The following is a 19,151-nucleotide window of genomic DNA, read 5'->3' as shown; positions in this document are numbered from 1 at the left end:
CTCTTCTACATTTTTACCTACAAAAATTTATACGGCCTGCTCACATCTGTTGGCATTGTCCTCCAACAAATTAATTGCATCTCACTGTTTGACTTACATACCTTTTCAAAAAGTTTTGTAACTTGGATCATTTGTACCCTAGCTATATCGTGTCTGTAGCTAGTCTTAGCACTATGTGCTTCAAAAACATTTATAAGAAATGAAACAAACTATATAAAAATGGTATCTTAACAAAAGAATGCTTTCTGCTTTTTGCCTGAAGTTTTCTAAACATGTGAATTGCACAGTAATTGTATTTATTTATGGAGATACAGCATGGAATAGAGCCATTCAGCTCTTTGAGTCGTGCCACCCAGCAATCCCTCAATTTAATCCTAGTTTAAACATGAGACAGTTTACAATGAACAATTAACCTACCAACCAGTACATCTTTGGACTGTGGGAGGAAACCAGAGCACCCGGAGGAAACCGATATGGAGAACATACAAAGTTCTTACAGGAACTGGTGGGAGTTAAACCTGGGTTGTTGATACTGTAAAACCTTGTGCTAATCACTACGCCACTGTGCATCATTTGATCCAACTCTAAAGTTATTTGCTTATCTTTGTTTGACTAATGTAACACCTGTGTAGCACCACTCTTATCGTGTGTGACTAGTCGTTGCACTCTTTAGAGAAAATCAAATTACACTAGGTGCTAATAGGCCATCAGGAGAGCTCAGGTATCAGAAGGAGGCAGTGAATAGAAACCACACTTTTCTGGAAATAAGGTTTTGTTCATAAGGAAAAATCAATATGTACAAAATATTTACATGTGCAAGACCAATTCAAAATTCAAACATTCTGTTTACATTCCAAATTTTAGATATCAACAAAAGCCAAATTCCTGTTTAGTTAGAATCAGTGATATTCATTAGAATACTCCTTGTTACTCCAATTTCTCGAACTAATTGGATCCAGTGTTATTCCCTGTTTAAAAGTTTACAGACTAAACTTCCTTTTTTACTTATCCCTAGTTTGTTAGAAAACCAAATATAATTCCTAATCTCAAGTATTATAGTTAACTTCCGTTTCAGTTCCAGGCGGCATATCTACAAGTTTAAATTCAATTTCAAAAATTATATATACAGTTTAACTCCTTTCATAAATGCTCCAACATCACAACTCTTAAATCAAGTAAACCTCATTCAGTAACTTATCAAATTCTGTACAAAAATAATCAGTTCTTGCAGAAAATCAAATTTGGATTCCTCAAATGAAAATAACTTATACATCCAACTGTACTAAAACCTCTGCGTCATTACACATTTCCTTCCCGCGCTGGTTCTTCATCTGGGTGGTTTGCCATCTAGTTCATTGGATGAAATAGTTGATCATCCAAGCCAAGTTAATTCACAAACTTGTACAAAACTTGACCAAATGCCTTGGTATAATTTTGCAGAAGTAATTCCCAACTACACCATAGGGATTTTGGACACTGGTCTCTGCCGATATTGTCTTGTTAAATCTGCTGCGTGTTATATAGCTGTAGCTTCAATAAATCTTTTATCGCCATTATCTCTCCTCCAGGGATTTCACCCTGAGGATTTCAAGTTAGTAGGGTAAAGATACTCACTACTAATTACACTCTTAACAGTTCATGTCTTCAGGTTCTAATCAATGCTGCGTTTCTCTCCTTGTCCGTCCTGTGTTCAGCCCGCCCCTCCCTCGCACAGCATTTAAAGAAAATAAATAAATCGGTAAACCTCATTTTCATCCTTCCGCAGGTAGAACTTTCTAACATTATAATTTTGAGTTCAATTAACCTGGATCACACTAAGTTCCATGAAGAGTCTACTGACAAATAGTTCAGACATTTCTCCACATCACACAACCCTTCTTAACCTTTTAGCTAACAGCTTAATCTATCTTATTCAGGTTAGGCTTGTTGATGCACCTGCAATTCCTTCTTGTCCCAATTCTACAGGAAATACTTCATGAGAGAGAACCATTCCACCCCATCTCCCTCCCTCCTGCAAAATCCTTTAGCTGTTACATTTCCTGTTCAGTTTGCCCAATGCCAACTTGCAAAGTTTGGTTAATAAGCCCAGCAACTTAATTTATTTAAGAATTCCAATTCTAGACATTTCCTCACTAGGACCATCTTTTCCTTCCGAATATTGTTGGTCCTAACATAAAGCACAACAACTGGATCTTTTCCCTTGTTGCAAGCACAGTTAAATCTTTTATCCTAAAATGTAGGGAACAACATCGCTGTAACCGTCAATTGTGTCTGCAAAGGATGTTTCCAAAGGAATGCCAATGATCTACACATCATCATATCGCAATGTGAATGGACAAACTATAATCGTCATTTTCACCATTTTAAGAAGAGGTCAGAAAGGAATAGTAGAAAAGTCCTATTTAAAAAATGATTACTGTTGTTCATAAACTAAATAATTTGGTGTAAACCTTTTGCCCAAATTTCCCCTGCTCTTTCTTAAATTCACTATCGAATTCTATTATATTGAACTATGTATTGTTGAGATTTACACTGGTCAGTTAATTTACTACAGAGATGTCCATTTTAATACTGAAAGTATATTTTAAAAGGTATTTTAAATATCAGCATGAAAACTGCATGTGTATCTGACCTGAAAATGAGGATGAAGGGTGACGAAAAAATAACTATGCCACAGTGTATTCAAGTTAATATGACACTCAACCTTTCAGGAACTAACAAGGACAGCAGTTAAACTACTAGAATAATTATCCAGAGCCAACTGGGAAACATGTTTAAATATCACCACGACAGTTAGGGAATTTAAATTATAGTTAATTGAATAAGATAAAATTGAAAGTGACCATGAAATGACTTGATCCTATAAGATAATTAGTTTTACATAAATCACAAAATACAATAAAAGAATAAAGCCAAAAGGCAACTCGAGGATCAAGGCAATGGTAAACATGGCATCATGTTCTCAAAGTTAATTAGTGTCTAATGTCACTAACATTCCTCCATTCAGGAGTGTGCAATTTCTTCCAATGTGCTTGTGTGCACCTGAGTAAATAATCATTAAAAAAAAAATCATTGTGGAGCTGGAGCAGTAACCCATTACCCTGAGTTCCAATCCCACCATGGTGAAAAAGTGATATCAGAAATTTTCAACATGTCAAGTCTGTTGAGAGAAATAACGAAGCTGTCCTGTTCCACAGTACCCGTTCAGTCTTCTATATTGGTGCTTCAAATATTGCTCTCTCTACAGATGCTACCTGACCTGCTGAGTATTAACAGCACTCTTCTGTTTACTTCACTTTCCCAATGTCTGCAGTTTTTTGCTTTCTAATTATTATTTTGTTGAATTTAGCAAAAAAAAAAATCTACAAAAGCTGTCTGATTGTTGCATAAACACAACCTTCACCTCACACCTTCAGTCAGGTGAATCATATTTAGCCATGTAGAACTCTCCTTTCACAGTACATAGCTGACCTTATGTCCATTAGTACTTGTAAACACAACTGCCAGCATTGCAGCTTTCCTTATAAGAAACTTGATGTATTAACTTCAATCAATTTGATTATTGGTGATTTATAAATTTCTAAGGTAATTTATAAATACGTACCGGTTTAAGATCTCGATGAGCATAGCCCTGGCTGTGAACATAAGCTACAGCCGATACAATCTGTCGGAAAAAAATTCGAGCTTCCTCTTCTGATAAACGGTCTTTTGCAATAATATAGTCGAACAATTCTCCACCAGGGCAGTACTGGAATAAGGTGAAAGAATGTTGAGCACAAAGACTGTGTTTTAAAAAGTATGCAGTTATTAGCGCTCTAGAAGCACGATTCTGCAACTTGATTCTTACAAATGTCTGCTGTAAGGTCACCTGATGAGTAGTGATCATTCCAGATCACCAGGATAATGCAATTCCCTCCAACATGCTTCTATGAGCAATCATAGAATAGGATTGGATTCCCTGCTTATTGCCAAAGCCTTTCTGACCATTTGTGATTGGCTGTGCCCCAAACAGTCTTGACTGCAGTGAAGAACCACTCATAGTTCACTTGTAATTGGTGAGGTCAAATGGCTCAGAAAAAAATAGGGGAAAAAAATAATCTAGCAGAGCAGGACTCTTGAGATCAGGCCTATGATAGCCTAGGATCAGGTCCAGACACTTGGGAAAAAGGATGGGACAGTCAGGTAAACAGAAAGCATGAGTGTGCCTCCATTCATTCGATAGTCCAAATGCATCAGCTCATCTGATTGCCAGTGTCATTACTTATCCTTTGATGCATGGATCAGGAAATTTTTACAGGTCTGAGAAGCTATAGGAGGCTTCAGCATTACACCAGAAAGCTGTTGGATTTGCAGGTGGCTGTTAAGAAAGTAATCAACCGTATGCACTAGCCATTTGCCCATCTCCTAGTGAGAAACCTTTAAATTCAAGTGGTTACAGATGTAACTGCCAGCAGGCTATTGTAATTATGTGCTCTGTGATAAACTGGACTTGCCTCAGGCAAAGGAATAATTTACATTTGAGCAATATCTTTAACAGAGAAGGTGCTTCATGGGGAATGTTATCGAACAAAACTTGACAAGCCAATTAAAGTGATATTATGACACATAAAAGAGATAAAAGCTTTTCGAAAGATTGGTCAAGGTTCATAAAAATTTTAAAAGGTGTTTAAGAGGTGAAGGCAGCTGAAGGAACAGACATCAATGCTGAGTGATTAAAATCAGGAATAAACAAAGCCAGAATCAGAAGAATGCAAATATCACCAGGAACTGTATGAGTTGAAGAGATAACAGAACAAGGAATGAAGTTATGTCAGAATTTGAAAGTTCAAATGAGAATTATTAAAAATTTGCAGTTTCAAGATAGAAGCCAAAATTCAGTCATTTAGCCTGGTGTTATGATAAATAAACAGTGCAACATAGGATACATGTTATTCCTTACAATAATAACAAAGAATATTTTGAGGAAGCCAACTGTCAATTAATCAAATTGATCTACAGCAAATGAAGTGATATTTGTATGCTTTCAGCTATACATAGGCACTGTTAAGCAATAACTTAATCATTGAATATCAACTGAAAAAAAAAGGGCAACCTCTACAGGGAATCCTGTCTGTATCTTCAACCAGGGTGGAGTATCTTCGATGGGATAAGAGGTTAAAAACTGTTTCATGCAACATATTCCTTATTATCCACTTCCATTGAATTCAGTGCATTCAAATTTCAAATGTAGAGGACTCTACGTTCTACAGTTTCGGATATTTAATGGATTTGATTAAGGAATAAATTCTAGCCAGTCAAAACTTTAAAGGCACAAGTTAAATCATTTAAATTCAATGTTAAATCTCATGTAGAAAGTGAGACATTATGCATAACAGGCAAAGGCAAGGAAAATGACTTGCAATAAATAAAATCTGAAGGAATGGAAACTTACTAAGTTTGGGTCAAAACCTGCACTATAGCTTCACTAGTGGTGCCAAAACAAAACTGTGCCATTCTTCTGATCAGGCTTCAGCAGAAATGCATCCCTTGCATAAACTCACCGATCCCAACAATCTGAATATACTTGAATACTTTGAATTGTTTTATACCAAATATATTAATACAATTTTCATTCTAAAATTAATTTTGGTAGAACAGATACAAACAAAAATCAAATGTAGAAATTGGAAATGCAAACTAGGGTTTAGTTAAGAGAATTAGGAAGTCAATAAACAAGGACGTGCTAGGATAAGAAGAGGAAACTACTTTTTCCACTTTTTTTTTTTGTTTGTAACAAGCATGAATAATTTCACTGACCACATCTCTACCATGACCTACAGATTCACTTTTAAGGACTTTTTTTTTTTTATATAACAGTACACATTTTCAGTTATTTTTAAATATAACTTCTGTCTTCCTTTGCACATTACTTGTTTGCTAGTCTTTGTTTATGCAAGGTTTTTCATATATTCTATTGTATTTATGTTTCCTGGAAATGTCTGCCTACTGTGAAGCGAATCAAGAAGAGTCGGATCTCGAAACATCCTGACATCCTCGCAGCAAGAAGTGTGGTCAATGCCTGTCATGCCAAACTTAGAAGGAGCGAAACAGAACAGCGAAGAGACAAGTTCAAGACAGCAAAGAAGAATCTCTTTGCCACCTACGACCGACTGAAGGAAGAAGAACTAGCTGAGAGGATTAGAGAGATAGAAGCTGCTAATGAAGACATGCAGCATGAAGAAGCAAGGCACCTAGTCAATGAGATCAGTAGACGGAAGAAGTCCCCATTAGGTCAAATAAGTGGTAAAACAGCAGAGGACCGTGTCCTGACATGGTTTACCCACTTTAAGAACCTGCTGGGAAGCCCTCCAACGATCACGGAAGACGAGGAGGACATACCCACGATACTAATGCAAGTTGACATCGATGACAGCCCATTCACCATTGACGAACTGAAGGCGGCCAAATATACACTCAAACAGGGCAGGAGCGTTGGGCCAGATGGGATACCACCAGATGTCCTGAAGAACTGTGACCTGGACGACATCTTGCTGGACATATGTAATACAGCACTGATGAAAGGTGACAAACCAGAACAGTGGTCACTCTCAAGCATCATCCCGGTCCCCAAGTCTGGATCTCTCACAAAGACAGATAACTACCGCGGTATCAGCTTGACCTGCATCTTCGCAAAGTTATACAATCGGATGATCTTGAACAGGATTCGCACCGCCATTGACCCCAAGCTAAGATTCAATCAGAATGGTTTTCGGCCGAAGCGCACAGCAGTAATGCAAATACTTGCTCTCCGTAGGATCATCGAGGAAGTCAAGAAGAATAACCTACCAGCCGTGCTTACTTACATCGATTTTCGCAAAGCTTTTGACTCCATTCACTGAGGTAAAATGCTGAAGATCCTGAAAGCTTACGGAGTGCCAGACCGACTAGGTCCAGCTATACCAAAACCATGGCGAAAGTTGTATCACCAGACGGAGAAACAGCAGTGTTCGAGCTCCTAGCTGGTGTGCTGCAAGGAGACACTCTGGCACCCTACATCTTTATAATCGTCCTTGATTACGCTCTATGCCAAGCTACCAAAGATCATGACAAGCTTGGTTTTACCATAAAACCAGGGCGAACCAAAAGGGTCAGACCAGTTACGCTCACAGATCTCGACTTTGCAGATGACATAGTCTTGCTCTCTGAGCAGATGGAGGAAGCACAGCAACTACTGACAAAAGTGGAAATTGGATGCAATAAAGTTGGACTTCACCTAAACTCTAAAAAGACAGAGTACATGGTGTTTAACTGCGACAAAGGTACTCTCAAGACTGTAGAGAATGATACCATTAAGAAAGTCTTTGACTACAAGTACCTCGGGTCAAGAATGATGAGTTCGGAGAAGGACATAAAGATACGGAAGGCACTGGCGTGGAGGGCTATGAACGTCATGAAGGAAATCTGGAAGTTGAACCTGACCAGAGGGCTTAAAAAGAGGATTTTCATAGCAGTCATAGAGTCCATTCTCACGTACGGATGCGAGACGTGGACACTCACCAAGTCTCTAGATGGTTGCTATACATGAATGCTCAGGATGGCTCTTGATGTGAGTTGGCAACAGCACATGACGAACGTTGAGCTCTATAACAACCTACCGATGCTCACCACTAAAATTGAGGCGAGAAGACTGCAACTAGCGGGGCACTGTTTACGCCACCCCGAGCTACCTGCCAACCTAGTCATCATATGGGAGCCCAAGCACAGGAGGATGAACTCTGGGCGCCCTCCCAAGACTATGGTCAACACGCTCCCAGAAGACAGCTGCACAGTTAATGTAGATGAATTGCCCATACATTCCCCATTCATCTAGGAATGGAATGGAACTCAAATCACATCAATTTATCAACATTTTCATCTATAAATCTAACTTAAAGCAGAGATTTTGGTCCAAATTACATGCATGCAGTTTCAGTTACTTTAGTTAGATGGTTACCTCCATAATGATGAAGATTTTATGTGCGGTCTCAATAACATGATACAAACGACAAATGTGTTGGTGACTTAAATTCTTCATCGCTTCAATTTCTGTTTGAACACGAGGCAGGTCTTCCTATCAAACAAGGGAACACACAATTGATTGACTTGTCTTGAATCCAGCCTATTTCTTTTAAGATAAAAAGTTTAAAAAATTCTAAGTAAAATAAGTACATAGTGTTAATTGATTCAAAATTTTGAAACAATGAATATCAAGCTTTCAGGCTTTAACCACAATAGGTTTGATCAACCTTCTACAAACTTACCCCAAGTGATTCTTTGTCCATTATCTTTACAGCAACCTTTTCCCTTGTCAGTTTGTGAGAAGCCAGCTTTACTTTAGCAAAACCTCCTGGAGCACAAAAAAAATTTATAAGATTTACTTGATGTTTCTCCAAGACAAGAAAGAATTACATAGTAGTGTCCTCCACAAAACAGTAGTTTTAGGAAAACTGGATCATCTCACACTTTTCAGTTGAAAGATTTATTTTCTGCAAGTAATGTAAATTTAGAATCTCCTACGTTGTAGCACATGGATGAATTTGAAATATCATACCCTCCAGTTTAGAAGCTGGGGAACACTGAAACTAAATGTGGAGAAGAGAAAGTCAGAGTGGGGGGAAATCAATATCACAGTGTTAAAGGGGAGAAGCACATAACCTCAGCATGGTTACAATTGTTCGTTTGTTATGTGTTATGTCATATGACGCGAGCGACCATGGTCTGTCCATGGCCATGATTGCTCTTGGCAAAGTTTTCTACAGAAGTAGTTTGCCATTGCCTTCTTCTGGGCAGTGCCTTTACAAGATGAGTGACCCCAGCCATTATCAATACTCTTCAGAGATTGTTTGCCTGGCGCCAGTAGTCGCATAATCAGAACTTGTGATATGCACCAGCTGCTCATATGACCATCCATCATCTGCTCCCATGGCTTCACATGACCCTGATCGGGGATGGCTAAGCAGGTGCTGCACCTTACCCAAGGGTGACCTCCAAGCTAGTGGAGGGAAGGAGCGCCTTACACCTCCTTTGGTAGAGAAGCATCACCACCCTGCTACCCATATGGTTACAATAACAGAAACAATTAGTATATGTCTCTCTCATTTGGAGAGGAAAGATGAAATCTTGATAGTTCAAGAAGCAGAGAATGGGCTGGAAAGTAAAGTTAGAGTAAGGGTGCTCTCTTCAAGAATTAGCTTGCATTTGTTTACATGTATAAATTATGAATCTCTAACAATGTTTTCTTTTCTATACTTGTACAAAGATTACTCATAAACCTGGATTAACTGTTTCATTGTAATCAAAAATTGAATGTTGCCTTACAGTGAAAGCATTCATTTCAGCATTTTTAAAAAATTTTTGACCAACAGCACAGGTTCCCTCACTAGCTGCTATAATCAAGATACTGCAAATAAAGTAGCATTGGGCTCAATCTTTGTAGAATTCCTTAATCTCAGCTGAACAATAATGGAGCCATTTCAACCTTTATCATTTCCTTTTTCCTAAACTGGAAGAAAGCAAGGAGAAGGAATGAGTCCAATTAAATCATCAGATATCTACACACATGACTGAATTACACAATGTAGAATTATCAACCTGGAATTGTAGATTTGATACAGTATATGAAGAAGCCATCTTGCTTACTGAGTCAACGTCAATGAGCTAACCTTAATTCAGAGAGAATGGTTAAGCAGCAAACTGGTAGAATAGTGTAATCCAAAAAAGATCCACCTAAACATCAATGAAAAATTGCCTAGGAGGAATGGTTAGTGTTGGATCTGCTCATTTTCAAGTTATACGTTAATGATTTGGATGACAGAATCAATGGCTTTGTAGCCAAGTTTGTGGATAATACAAATATAGGTGATGGGACAAGTAGTGTTGAAGAAGCAAGGAGCCTGCAGAAAGGCTAAAGGACTGGAGAAGCCTGAAGATTAGGAGAATGGACAAAGTAGTGACAGATGGAATACAGCATAGGGAAGTGTACAGTCATGCACTTTGGTAGAAGGAATAAAGGAACAGACTATTTTCTAAATGGGGAGCAAATTCAGAAATCAGAGGTACAAAGGATCTTGGAGTCTCAATGCAGGATTCTCCAAAGGTTAGCTTGGAAGTTGAGTCAGTTGTAGAAAAGGTAAATGCAATGTTTGCATTAATTTCAAGAGGAATAGAATATAAAAGCAAGGATGTATTGCTAAGGCTTTATAAGGCAGATTGCATAAGGAGTATTGTGAGCAATTTTGGGCCAGGTATCTAAGAAAGAATGTGTTGGCATTGGAAAGGGTCCAGAGGATGTTCACAAGAATGACAGGTATGAGGAGCATGTAATATACGACGGCTTTGGGCTTGTACTCACTGGAATTTAGAAGAATACTTTGGGATCTCTTTGAAACCTACCGATTATTGAAAAGCCTAAACAGAGTAGCTATGCAAAGGATGTTTCCAATAGTGAAAGAGTCTAGAATGAGAGGGCACAGCCTCAAATAGATGGGTGTCCCTTTAGATATAAGGAGAAGGAATTCCTTTAGCTAAAGTGTGCTAAAATTCTTTGGAATTCCCTGTCACAGATGCTGCAAATGTTTTGAAACTACATTACCAGAAGCCCTAAAAATAAGTGCAAATGTAAAATCGTAAACGAGGAATTCTGCAGATGCTGGAAATTCAACCAACACACATCAAAGTTGCTGATGAACACAGCAGGCCAGGCAGCATCTCTAGGAAGAGGTGCAGTCGATGTTTCAGGCCGAGACCCTTCGTCAGGACTAACTGAAGGAAGAGTGAGTAAGGGATTTGAAAGTTGGAGGGGGAGGGGGAGATCCAGACAGGAGGGGGAGGGATGGAGCCAAGAGCTGGACAGTTGATTGGCAAAAGGGATATGAGAGGATCATGGGACAGGAGGCCTAGGGAGAAGGAAAAACAGGGGGGGGGGGGACCCAGAGGATAGGCAAGGGGTATAGTCAGAGGGACAGAGGGAGAAAAAGGAGGGAGAGAGAAAGAATGTGTATATAAATAAATAATGGATGGGGTACGAGGGGGAGCTGGGGCATTAGCGGAAGTTAGAGAAGTCAATGTTCATGCCATCAGGTTGGAGGCTACCCAGACGGAATATAAGGTGTTGTTCCTCCAACCTGAGTGTGGCTTCATCTTTACAGTACAGGAGGCCGTGGATAGGAATGGGAATGGGATGTGGAATTAAAATGTGTGGCCACTGGGAGATCCTGCTTTCTCTGGCGGACACAGCGTAGGTGTTCAGCAAAACGATCTCCCAGTCTGTGTCGGGTCTTGCCAATATATAGAAGGCCACATCAATACAGTCGAAACGTCGACTGTACCTCTTCCTAGAGATGCTGTCTGGCCTGCTGCATTCACCAGCAATTTTGATGTGTGTTGCAAATGTAAAATTAATGATTAGTGACATCTTCAAGTAGTCACTTTCTAAAATCTACAGTAGATTATACATATAGATGAAAACAGCCAAATTAGTAGATTTCAAATTTTTTTGTAGTTTGGTAAAGGCACTTTTCAAAATCCTGGCAATTTTACAAGGATCGTGGCCAATTCACTTCCAGTGGCAGTAATTCACACTATAACTGTGAATACATTAATAAAAACACTTTAGGAAGTTTGGATATCACTGACAAGGTCAAAATTTGTACCCAATCACCCTCATGATCGGCAATTTCCCCCATGTCTGCTGTTTATGCATTGTTAGAAAAATGTGTGGGCTGCCAGTGGTCAAGGAAGTGAACCTTTAGGGAAGAAGAATGAATACAATGTATCCTGGCCAGTATCAAATTTCTTTAGAATTAACAGATTACACTCATGCTTGTAAAGTGAAAGGCACATAGTTGAAGATAGTCACTGGTTGTTACTTTTACGCCATAAATGTTGCTTGCCATTTATCCATATCCAAATATTGTTCCATTCTTCTTGCATGCTGATCCAGACAGCATCATTATTTGAAGAGTTTCTTATGTAATTGAACCCAGTACAATTGGCAGTAAAACATCTCCAACCCAACTTCTTCCCCATGAAGTAGCTGAAGGAAGTTGCACGGCACTGAGAATCCTTCAGCAATGTCCAGAGCTAAAGGGATCAACTTCTAACAATAACCATCTTACATTTGCTAAGTTTAGCTCAAGCCATGGGGAAGAATTATCCATTGACTCCAATACCAACTATATCAACGTTTAATAGACAAAATACTCAAAACTCTTATTTGAGTTCCACTATTCTTACTTAAACAGGATGCAATGTTTTGGAAACACGGCTGGAAAACGTTACACAAAATGGCCATGGGAGGGAGCTGAATTAACAAGGTTCAAACATCACTTATTTTTCTGGTGATTTTGTATATTCTGGAAATGCCCAGTGTTTATAGAGTGGGTAGACAACAAACACTAGAAAATAATCCTTTTCTTCCCTCCCCCACCCTGAAAACCATAGAAAAGCCTATTCAAAAAAACAGTAATCATTTTCAAGTACACAAAAATATAGGCACATCTTTTCGACCCTCACCAAGTTATAGTCAATACATCTGTTCTACCCCCAAACACCAAAAACTGCAAAGAGTTGTGGACACAGCTCAGCACATCACGGAAACCAGCCTCTCATCCATAGATTCTGCGTACACTTCTCGCTGTTTTGGTGAACAGCTAACAACCAAAGACATCACCTACCCCGGCCATCCTCCCCTGAAGTTACAAAAGCCTTAAAGTGTGTACCACCAGGCTTAAGGAATCTTCAATCCCACTGTTATGACTACTGAATAGTCCTCTAGTATAATAAAATGCTCTATTGCCCTCACAATCTACCTCGTTATGACCATACTCCTTATTGTCTACTTGCACTTTCTCCAACTGTAACACCTTATTCGGCAATGTTATTGTTTTCCTTTGGACTATCTCAATGAGGTATTGTAATCAATTGATCTGTACGAACGAAAAGCAAAACAAGTTACTTCACTGCACCTTGTACATTCGACAATAATAAGCCAATTTCCCAAAATTTGCTTTTCCAAGAGTTCCTAGAGATTATACCACAGGACCGTATTTTTTATATATTTTTTTAAATTATTATTTTACTTGGTCTTTTGATCTTAATTGTGTTTTGGAAACTGTTGGAGCCTGTGACTTATACTTTAGAGTTCAATCAAGTGATCTAGCACTCTGCCTCCCCAAGAGGATTCCATGAGAGGACCGTGAGCACGAGTTGTACCGATCTGGAGACCAGACATAGGGCACGGGGCCATGATCAACTCCATTTCCCAGCAATTGAAGCATTGAGGAAGACTGAAAGCAGTGAGGCGAATGCAGAGGAGGCTGGGTTGGCGGTTGCTCTTCACGGGCAGGCCGGAGGTTGGCAGTCGCTCCCCACAGAAAGAGTGACGGAGGACATTTTCGAAATTCCAAGACATGTGACCATTGGTGTGGAATGTAGGTTATATTGGTCTCCTTCAGTTTTTCTGTTCTCTTTCTTTCTGCTGATTGGCAGGTGGGCAATATGTTACTTTTCGTGGGCAACGGAGGGGTTGGGAATTTGAGATTTGAGGTCTGATGGTCTTGTTAGTATTTTTTCATGTGAGCATGATGTGATAGTCACTTTTTTTTTGCGTGGGAGAGGCTTGTGAGTTAGGGGTTTGATGTATTAGTTGCCATGTCTGGGTGGGTAATCTGTTATTATTTTGTGTGAAGGAGGGGTTGATGGGTTTGGGGTTTACGAGTTCTGTTTCTTTATCGTGTGTGTGGGGGGGGTGGTGATGTATTTTCTTTCAAATGACCTCCATGGTTTTTCTGTATTTCGTGGCTATCTGGAGATGACAAATCTCAGTTGTATTCTGTGTACATACTTTGATAATAAAATGAACCTTTGAATATCCACAGGGGCTTTTTAACCATCTCACTGAAAAGCTGGAGGCTACAAAGCTGTTGTAAATGTAAAATCAACCCCCTATGGATGAAAGAAAGTGCAGGGGCAAATGAAAATGGCACAGAAGTTCTAATCTAGAAATATACCATTACAGGCCCTTCATGCCACATTTAGTCTCCACATGAGCACAGGTGCAAAGGTGAACTCCAGTAAAAGGAAAACACTACCAGAAGCAGAAAATTGATAAACAGGCATTAAGTCCAAAACATCACTTCAAGCACAAACAAGAGAAAATCTGCAGATGCTGGAAGTCCGAACACACACAAAATGCTGGAGGAACTCAGCAGGCCAGGCAGCATCTATGAAAAAAAATGCAGTTGACGTTTCGGGCCGAGACCCTTCGGCCTTTCAGGTGGCGAGTTCCAGACTCCCATCAATCATTGTGAAAATAATCTTTCTCTCAAATCTGATCTCGTCATCTTGGCTCCATCTGTCTAAGTAGACAATGGACACACCCGTTCCGGGGCGCAGATCTAGGCGATAAATATGGAGATCTTGGGCTGCCCAGACATCAAGATCCCCCTCTCGACCTCTTGGATGTGGTCCAAAGGAATGCGAAGCAGTACATTTGGCATCAGCTTGGCTGCAGGGCCTGCTGGGAGGTGACATGATATGTCATCCAACTGCCTTAGCGGCTCTACTCTGGATTTGTGCAGGGTTTACTCTTTAGCCTTCTCTTCTCCTGAAGATACCCACAAGGCAGTGGGATCCGTAACCCTGGAGAGGGGCCCATACCGGGTACAGTCAGCTGGAGCCAGCCGAGCACGGGACTCATGTAAGGCAGGGTCATCACACCCTGTAGTAGTGACATATGGAGCCACTACCCACTACCTAAAACCTGATTTATTTCTTCCATTAATTAATTACTTCAGGCAAGTCACTTGGGGCTGTCACATGATCTCAGAAATGAGTGACATAGAGGAAAGCCATTCAGCCCATCATTTTCAGGCTATTCAAAATCAACTTTATAATGATCTCGCTTTCTATTTCTTGGTCAAGAGTGCTTCACTTTATGACTTTCCCTGTATTTCAGATATTGCTTAAATGTAGTGCTAGCTTCTGCTTCCACCATCCCTTTCAGACTCCCATCAATCATTGCAAAAATGATCTCTCAACCCTGATCTATTTCTTCCATTAATTAAATCTATTCCTCCAGTTTCATAAAAAGCCTCTTCTTTTTATGAAACACCAGTTAAATTTTCTCAATCATCTTTGTTCCACAAGATACAATTCCATGTTAGCCACTCCATGTAATTACATTTTACTAGCCTGATACAACTTTGTAAATGTCATATGCACAGTCTCCAGTGCTATTAAACCTTCCTTGTTGTGTGGTGGTCTGAACAGTACACAGTTCTCCTTTCTGTGGACTCCAGAATTCCTCTGTGCTACCATTTGCTTTTCCCAAAAGCATTACCTCACACTTCACTCCTTTATAATCCTGAAGGATCTTGGCCCAAAACATCAACTATTTATTCATTTCCATAGATGCTGCATGACCTGCTAAGTTCCTCCAGTATTTTGTATATTGCTTTGGATTCCTTTTGTCACTTGTGTGGCTATCCAGCTATTTTCTGTACATCCACTTTAACTTCCTAATTCCCATTTAAATTTCCCCCTGTACTTACCCAGCATGTCACTGAGCCCACTCATTGACTTGGAAATACACTTGATTTAGTAATGACAAAAGGATTAAATATTGTTAATGTCTCTGTCTGATACCACTGTCTCTGATCATTTGTGTACTTCTAGATGCCCTCCTGCCTGAAACCAATACCACAAAATAAATTAGAGTTTAAGAACAGTTCTTGAAGCTGCAATGCAATTTAAATTCTCCGAGCTGACAAATCACCGTCTGTGAAAGGAAGTGCCATACTTCCATGCAGGGAAACTGTGAGAACATTCTTCTCCCAATATTTTGTTTATATATTTCCAATTTTCTGATAAAAGTGGAGACTGCACTTTTTGCCTGGATTAAATTGAAATTCTCACCCTGCAATTTCATATTTAGAATGTTTATGTTGTCATACAGATCAGATAGGTATGCCACATTGCCATGTAGAAGTTTAACCTTGCTTCCCAACTTCTTGCTGACTTTGAGCAAAATTTCAACCAGTGTCAAAAAAAAAATCAAAGAAACATGTTAAGCAGCAGCCTTTTGACAGCCAAGCATTCAAACTCTTCATCGTTATCTTGGCATAATTGGTGAAATATTCTGCTATTTAACAGATGAGCTTTAATTTTGTTGATGGCAGCTATTACAAGAGTCATGCTTGGGGAAAAAAAAAGTTGCTGGCTGAGGTTTTTGGCTGTAAGATGTTGATGATGAATTACACAATAGATTGCAAACAGACTTAAAATTTCTTTTTTCATATATGCCACTAAACCAGCATGGCAACCTGTTATATTTGGTGTTTCATCTGTTGCACAAGAAATCATGTTCCTAATTGGAATACTTTTATCCTCAATATACATTTTGAGCTCAAAGATTGATTCTATATTGATATGTTTTTAACTTTTTACAAAAGAGAATCTCCATTTTTGCAAACTGTACATATGTCATTAGCAATGTCTCGTATTGCATAGTTGACTCATCCAGTCGTACACCAAATTCTGCTTATTGTAGCTCTGTGCATAGATGATACTTAATGTCTTCACTCATTTCATCAATAAAACAAGCTATAGAGTTATTACTCAGAGGAATTGATTTTAAAATATTGGTATCCATTTTGAGAACAGTGGCAAGGACTTCTGATACAGCAGACAATATTAATCTTTCACCAATTGTATGAGGTTTTCCACAATGCTATCATTTTGGAAATGTTATAGGAAGCAATGAAACTACTATCAAGGACATTTTTAGCTTTTTTAGCAAATGACTTGTGTGTGCGCAACACTTTTCAAATGCTTCTTTCATCTTCTGGAACTGATTAATACCACAAGTAGCCTTTTCAGGGTGTCTTTTACAGAAGTGTTCCTGCAATCTTGATGGTTTCATGGCTTCATTAGACAGTACAGTATTACAAATAAGACCATAAGACATAAGAGCAGAATTAGGCCATTTGGCCCATAGAGTCTGCTGCGCCATTCAATCATGGCTAATCCTATTTTTTACTCCTCCTCAACCCCATTTCCCAGCCTTCTCCCTGTAACCTTTGATGCCATGTCCAATCAAAAACCTATCAATCTCTGCCTTAAATACACACAACAGCCTGGCCTCTACAGCTGCACGTGGCAACAAATTCCACATATTCCAACAAATAAGACACATGGGGCACCACTGATCTGACAAGAACGGAATAAAACCATACCCTAGATATGTAACATTGTATTGATGCACTTTCTGTAGTTTCTGTTTCTTGGCAGGATTAGAATTCAAGGCTTCACCACCTTCAGACTCGAGAGATCGTGTAATACGTATTTACATACGAAAATTACATTGACGAGGATTCACACTGGAATCTGAATGTTAGTCAAGGTAGAGCTGGTGTCTGGCAAGCTACCTTTATACTACTCCAGTTAGAGCAGTTGACCAATCACACAAGATCTCATAATTATAGTGCCATAGTTAAGGTGTCGCTTACCGCCACCTCCAAGAATCTTGAACGCCTCCCCCCATGACTTCTATTTCCCCTCATGCACCCTTAGGACATGTAACAACCCCCTTAGGGGCGGTGGGGGAGGCGGGGGTGGTACCGGCCCTTGAGAATCAGGGGCAAGATTCTTGAGAAAGCCATTTTTAATCAACTTAATATCTTTCTGAATAAGAACAATAATCTAGAAAATTTTCTGTCAGGTTTTAGAGCAAACCATAGCATGGAGACAGCCCTTACCAAAATTGCCAGTGACCTCAGGCTCAGCGATGCCAACAGTGTCCCAGTTCAAATTCTTCTAAATCCAAGTGCTGCCTTCGACACCATTGACCACAACATTCTCCTAAGTCACCTTGAGAACTGGATTGGCCTCTCTGGTAGTGCCCTTATTTGGTTTCAGTCACCTATTTTAGAGACAGAATTATTTGTCTAAGACAGGGATCCCCAACCTTTTTTGCACTGTGGACTGGTTTATTATTGACAATATTCTTGCGGACCGACCGATCCGGGGGGCGGGGAGGAGGGTTGCCAACGGACAAGAGTAGCAGTCAAATACGTTGTGTTTACCACGTGGACACGTGGCCAAGTGGTTAAAGCATTGGACTAGTGACCTGAAGGTCGTGAGTTCGAGCCCCAGCCAAGGCAACGTGTTGTGCCCTTGAGCAAGGCACTTAATCACACATTGCTCTGCGACAGTACTGGTGCCAAGCTGTATGGGTCCTAATGCCTTTGGACAACATTGGTGTCGTGGAGAGGGGAGACTTGCAGCATGGGCAACTGCTGGTCTTCCATACAACCTTGCCCAGGCCTGCACCCTGGAGAGTGAAGACTTTCCAGGCGCAGACCCATGGTCTCGCAAGACTAACAGATGCCTTTAACCCCGAGAAGACTATCATGACCATGAAGCCTTACGTGGGCACCAGTGCGTGTACAAATCGTTTTTGGAAATTCTGTTCAGTGGGGGGGGGGGGGGGGGGTTGTTAATCATGACCAGAATATAGGTGATAAGTGGCTAATACACTCAATTTCATTTCTAAAAAAGTTTATCTAAGAAATTTAATATTAAACACATAGCGCACATTTTCCTCGCACGAATATAGTGATAAGTCAATTATCGGGGAGGAAAGGGGAGCTTGAAGTAAGTGTTGAACGAACTTCCAGTAGAAGTGGTAGAGGCAGGTTCAATATTATCATTTAAAGAAAAATTGGATAGGTATATGGACAGGAAAGGAATGGAGGGTTATGGGCTAAGTGCAGGTCGGTGGGACTAGGCGAGAGTAGCGTTCAGCACGGACTAGAAAGGCAGAGGTGGCCTGTTTCCGTGCTTTATTTGGAAATGCATGGAAGACTGTGTGTCTCGCAAGACAATCTGGGTATTCCCTAACCAGAAACCTTGGATGAATTATGAGGTCAAGTCCCTTTTAAAGGCTAGAGCTGCGGCTTTTAGGTCTGGGAATACCAGTCGCTACATGGAATCCAGGTGTGAACTCCAGAAAGCCATTAAGGGCGCCAAGAGGCAACATTGAGACAAGTTGGAAGCCCAGGCTAACCACAAGGATGCCAGTAGACTATGGCAGGGTCTAAGTGAGATCACTGGGGCGCAAAGAAAAAGCTGGG

General features: G+C 40.0%; 1 protein-coding gene across 3 annotated transcripts in view; it reads right to left on the bottom strand.

Moving 5' to 3' along the window:
- melk (maternal embryonic leucine zipper kinase) overlaps positions 1-19,151 on the bottom strand; it is a 96,200-nt gene that overhangs the window by 58,854 nt on the left and 18,195 nt on the right. For all 3 annotated transcript variants that reach the window (XM_072281835.1, XM_072281836.1, XM_072281837.1), the window contains exons 3-5: positions 8,280-8,365; positions 7,973-8,089; positions 3,605-3,748 (exon numbers count right to left, since the gene is read on the bottom strand). In XM_072281835.1, the coding sequence (XP_072137936.1) occupies positions 3,605-3,748; positions 7,973-8,089; positions 8,280-8,365 (347 nt within the window). The remainder of the gene's footprint in view (positions 1-3,604; positions 3,749-7,972; positions 8,090-8,279; positions 8,366-19,151) is intronic.

This window comes from Mobula birostris, chromosome 17 (genome assembly GCF_030028105.1).
Source record: "Mobula birostris isolate sMobBir1 chromosome 17, sMobBir1.hap1, whole genome shotgun sequence".
NCBI lineage: Eukaryota > Metazoa > Chordata > Chondrichthyes > Myliobatiformes > Myliobatidae > Mobula > Mobula birostris.
Note: the sequence above shows the minus strand (reverse complement) of the source record. Positions and strands in the feature narration are given on the sequence as shown.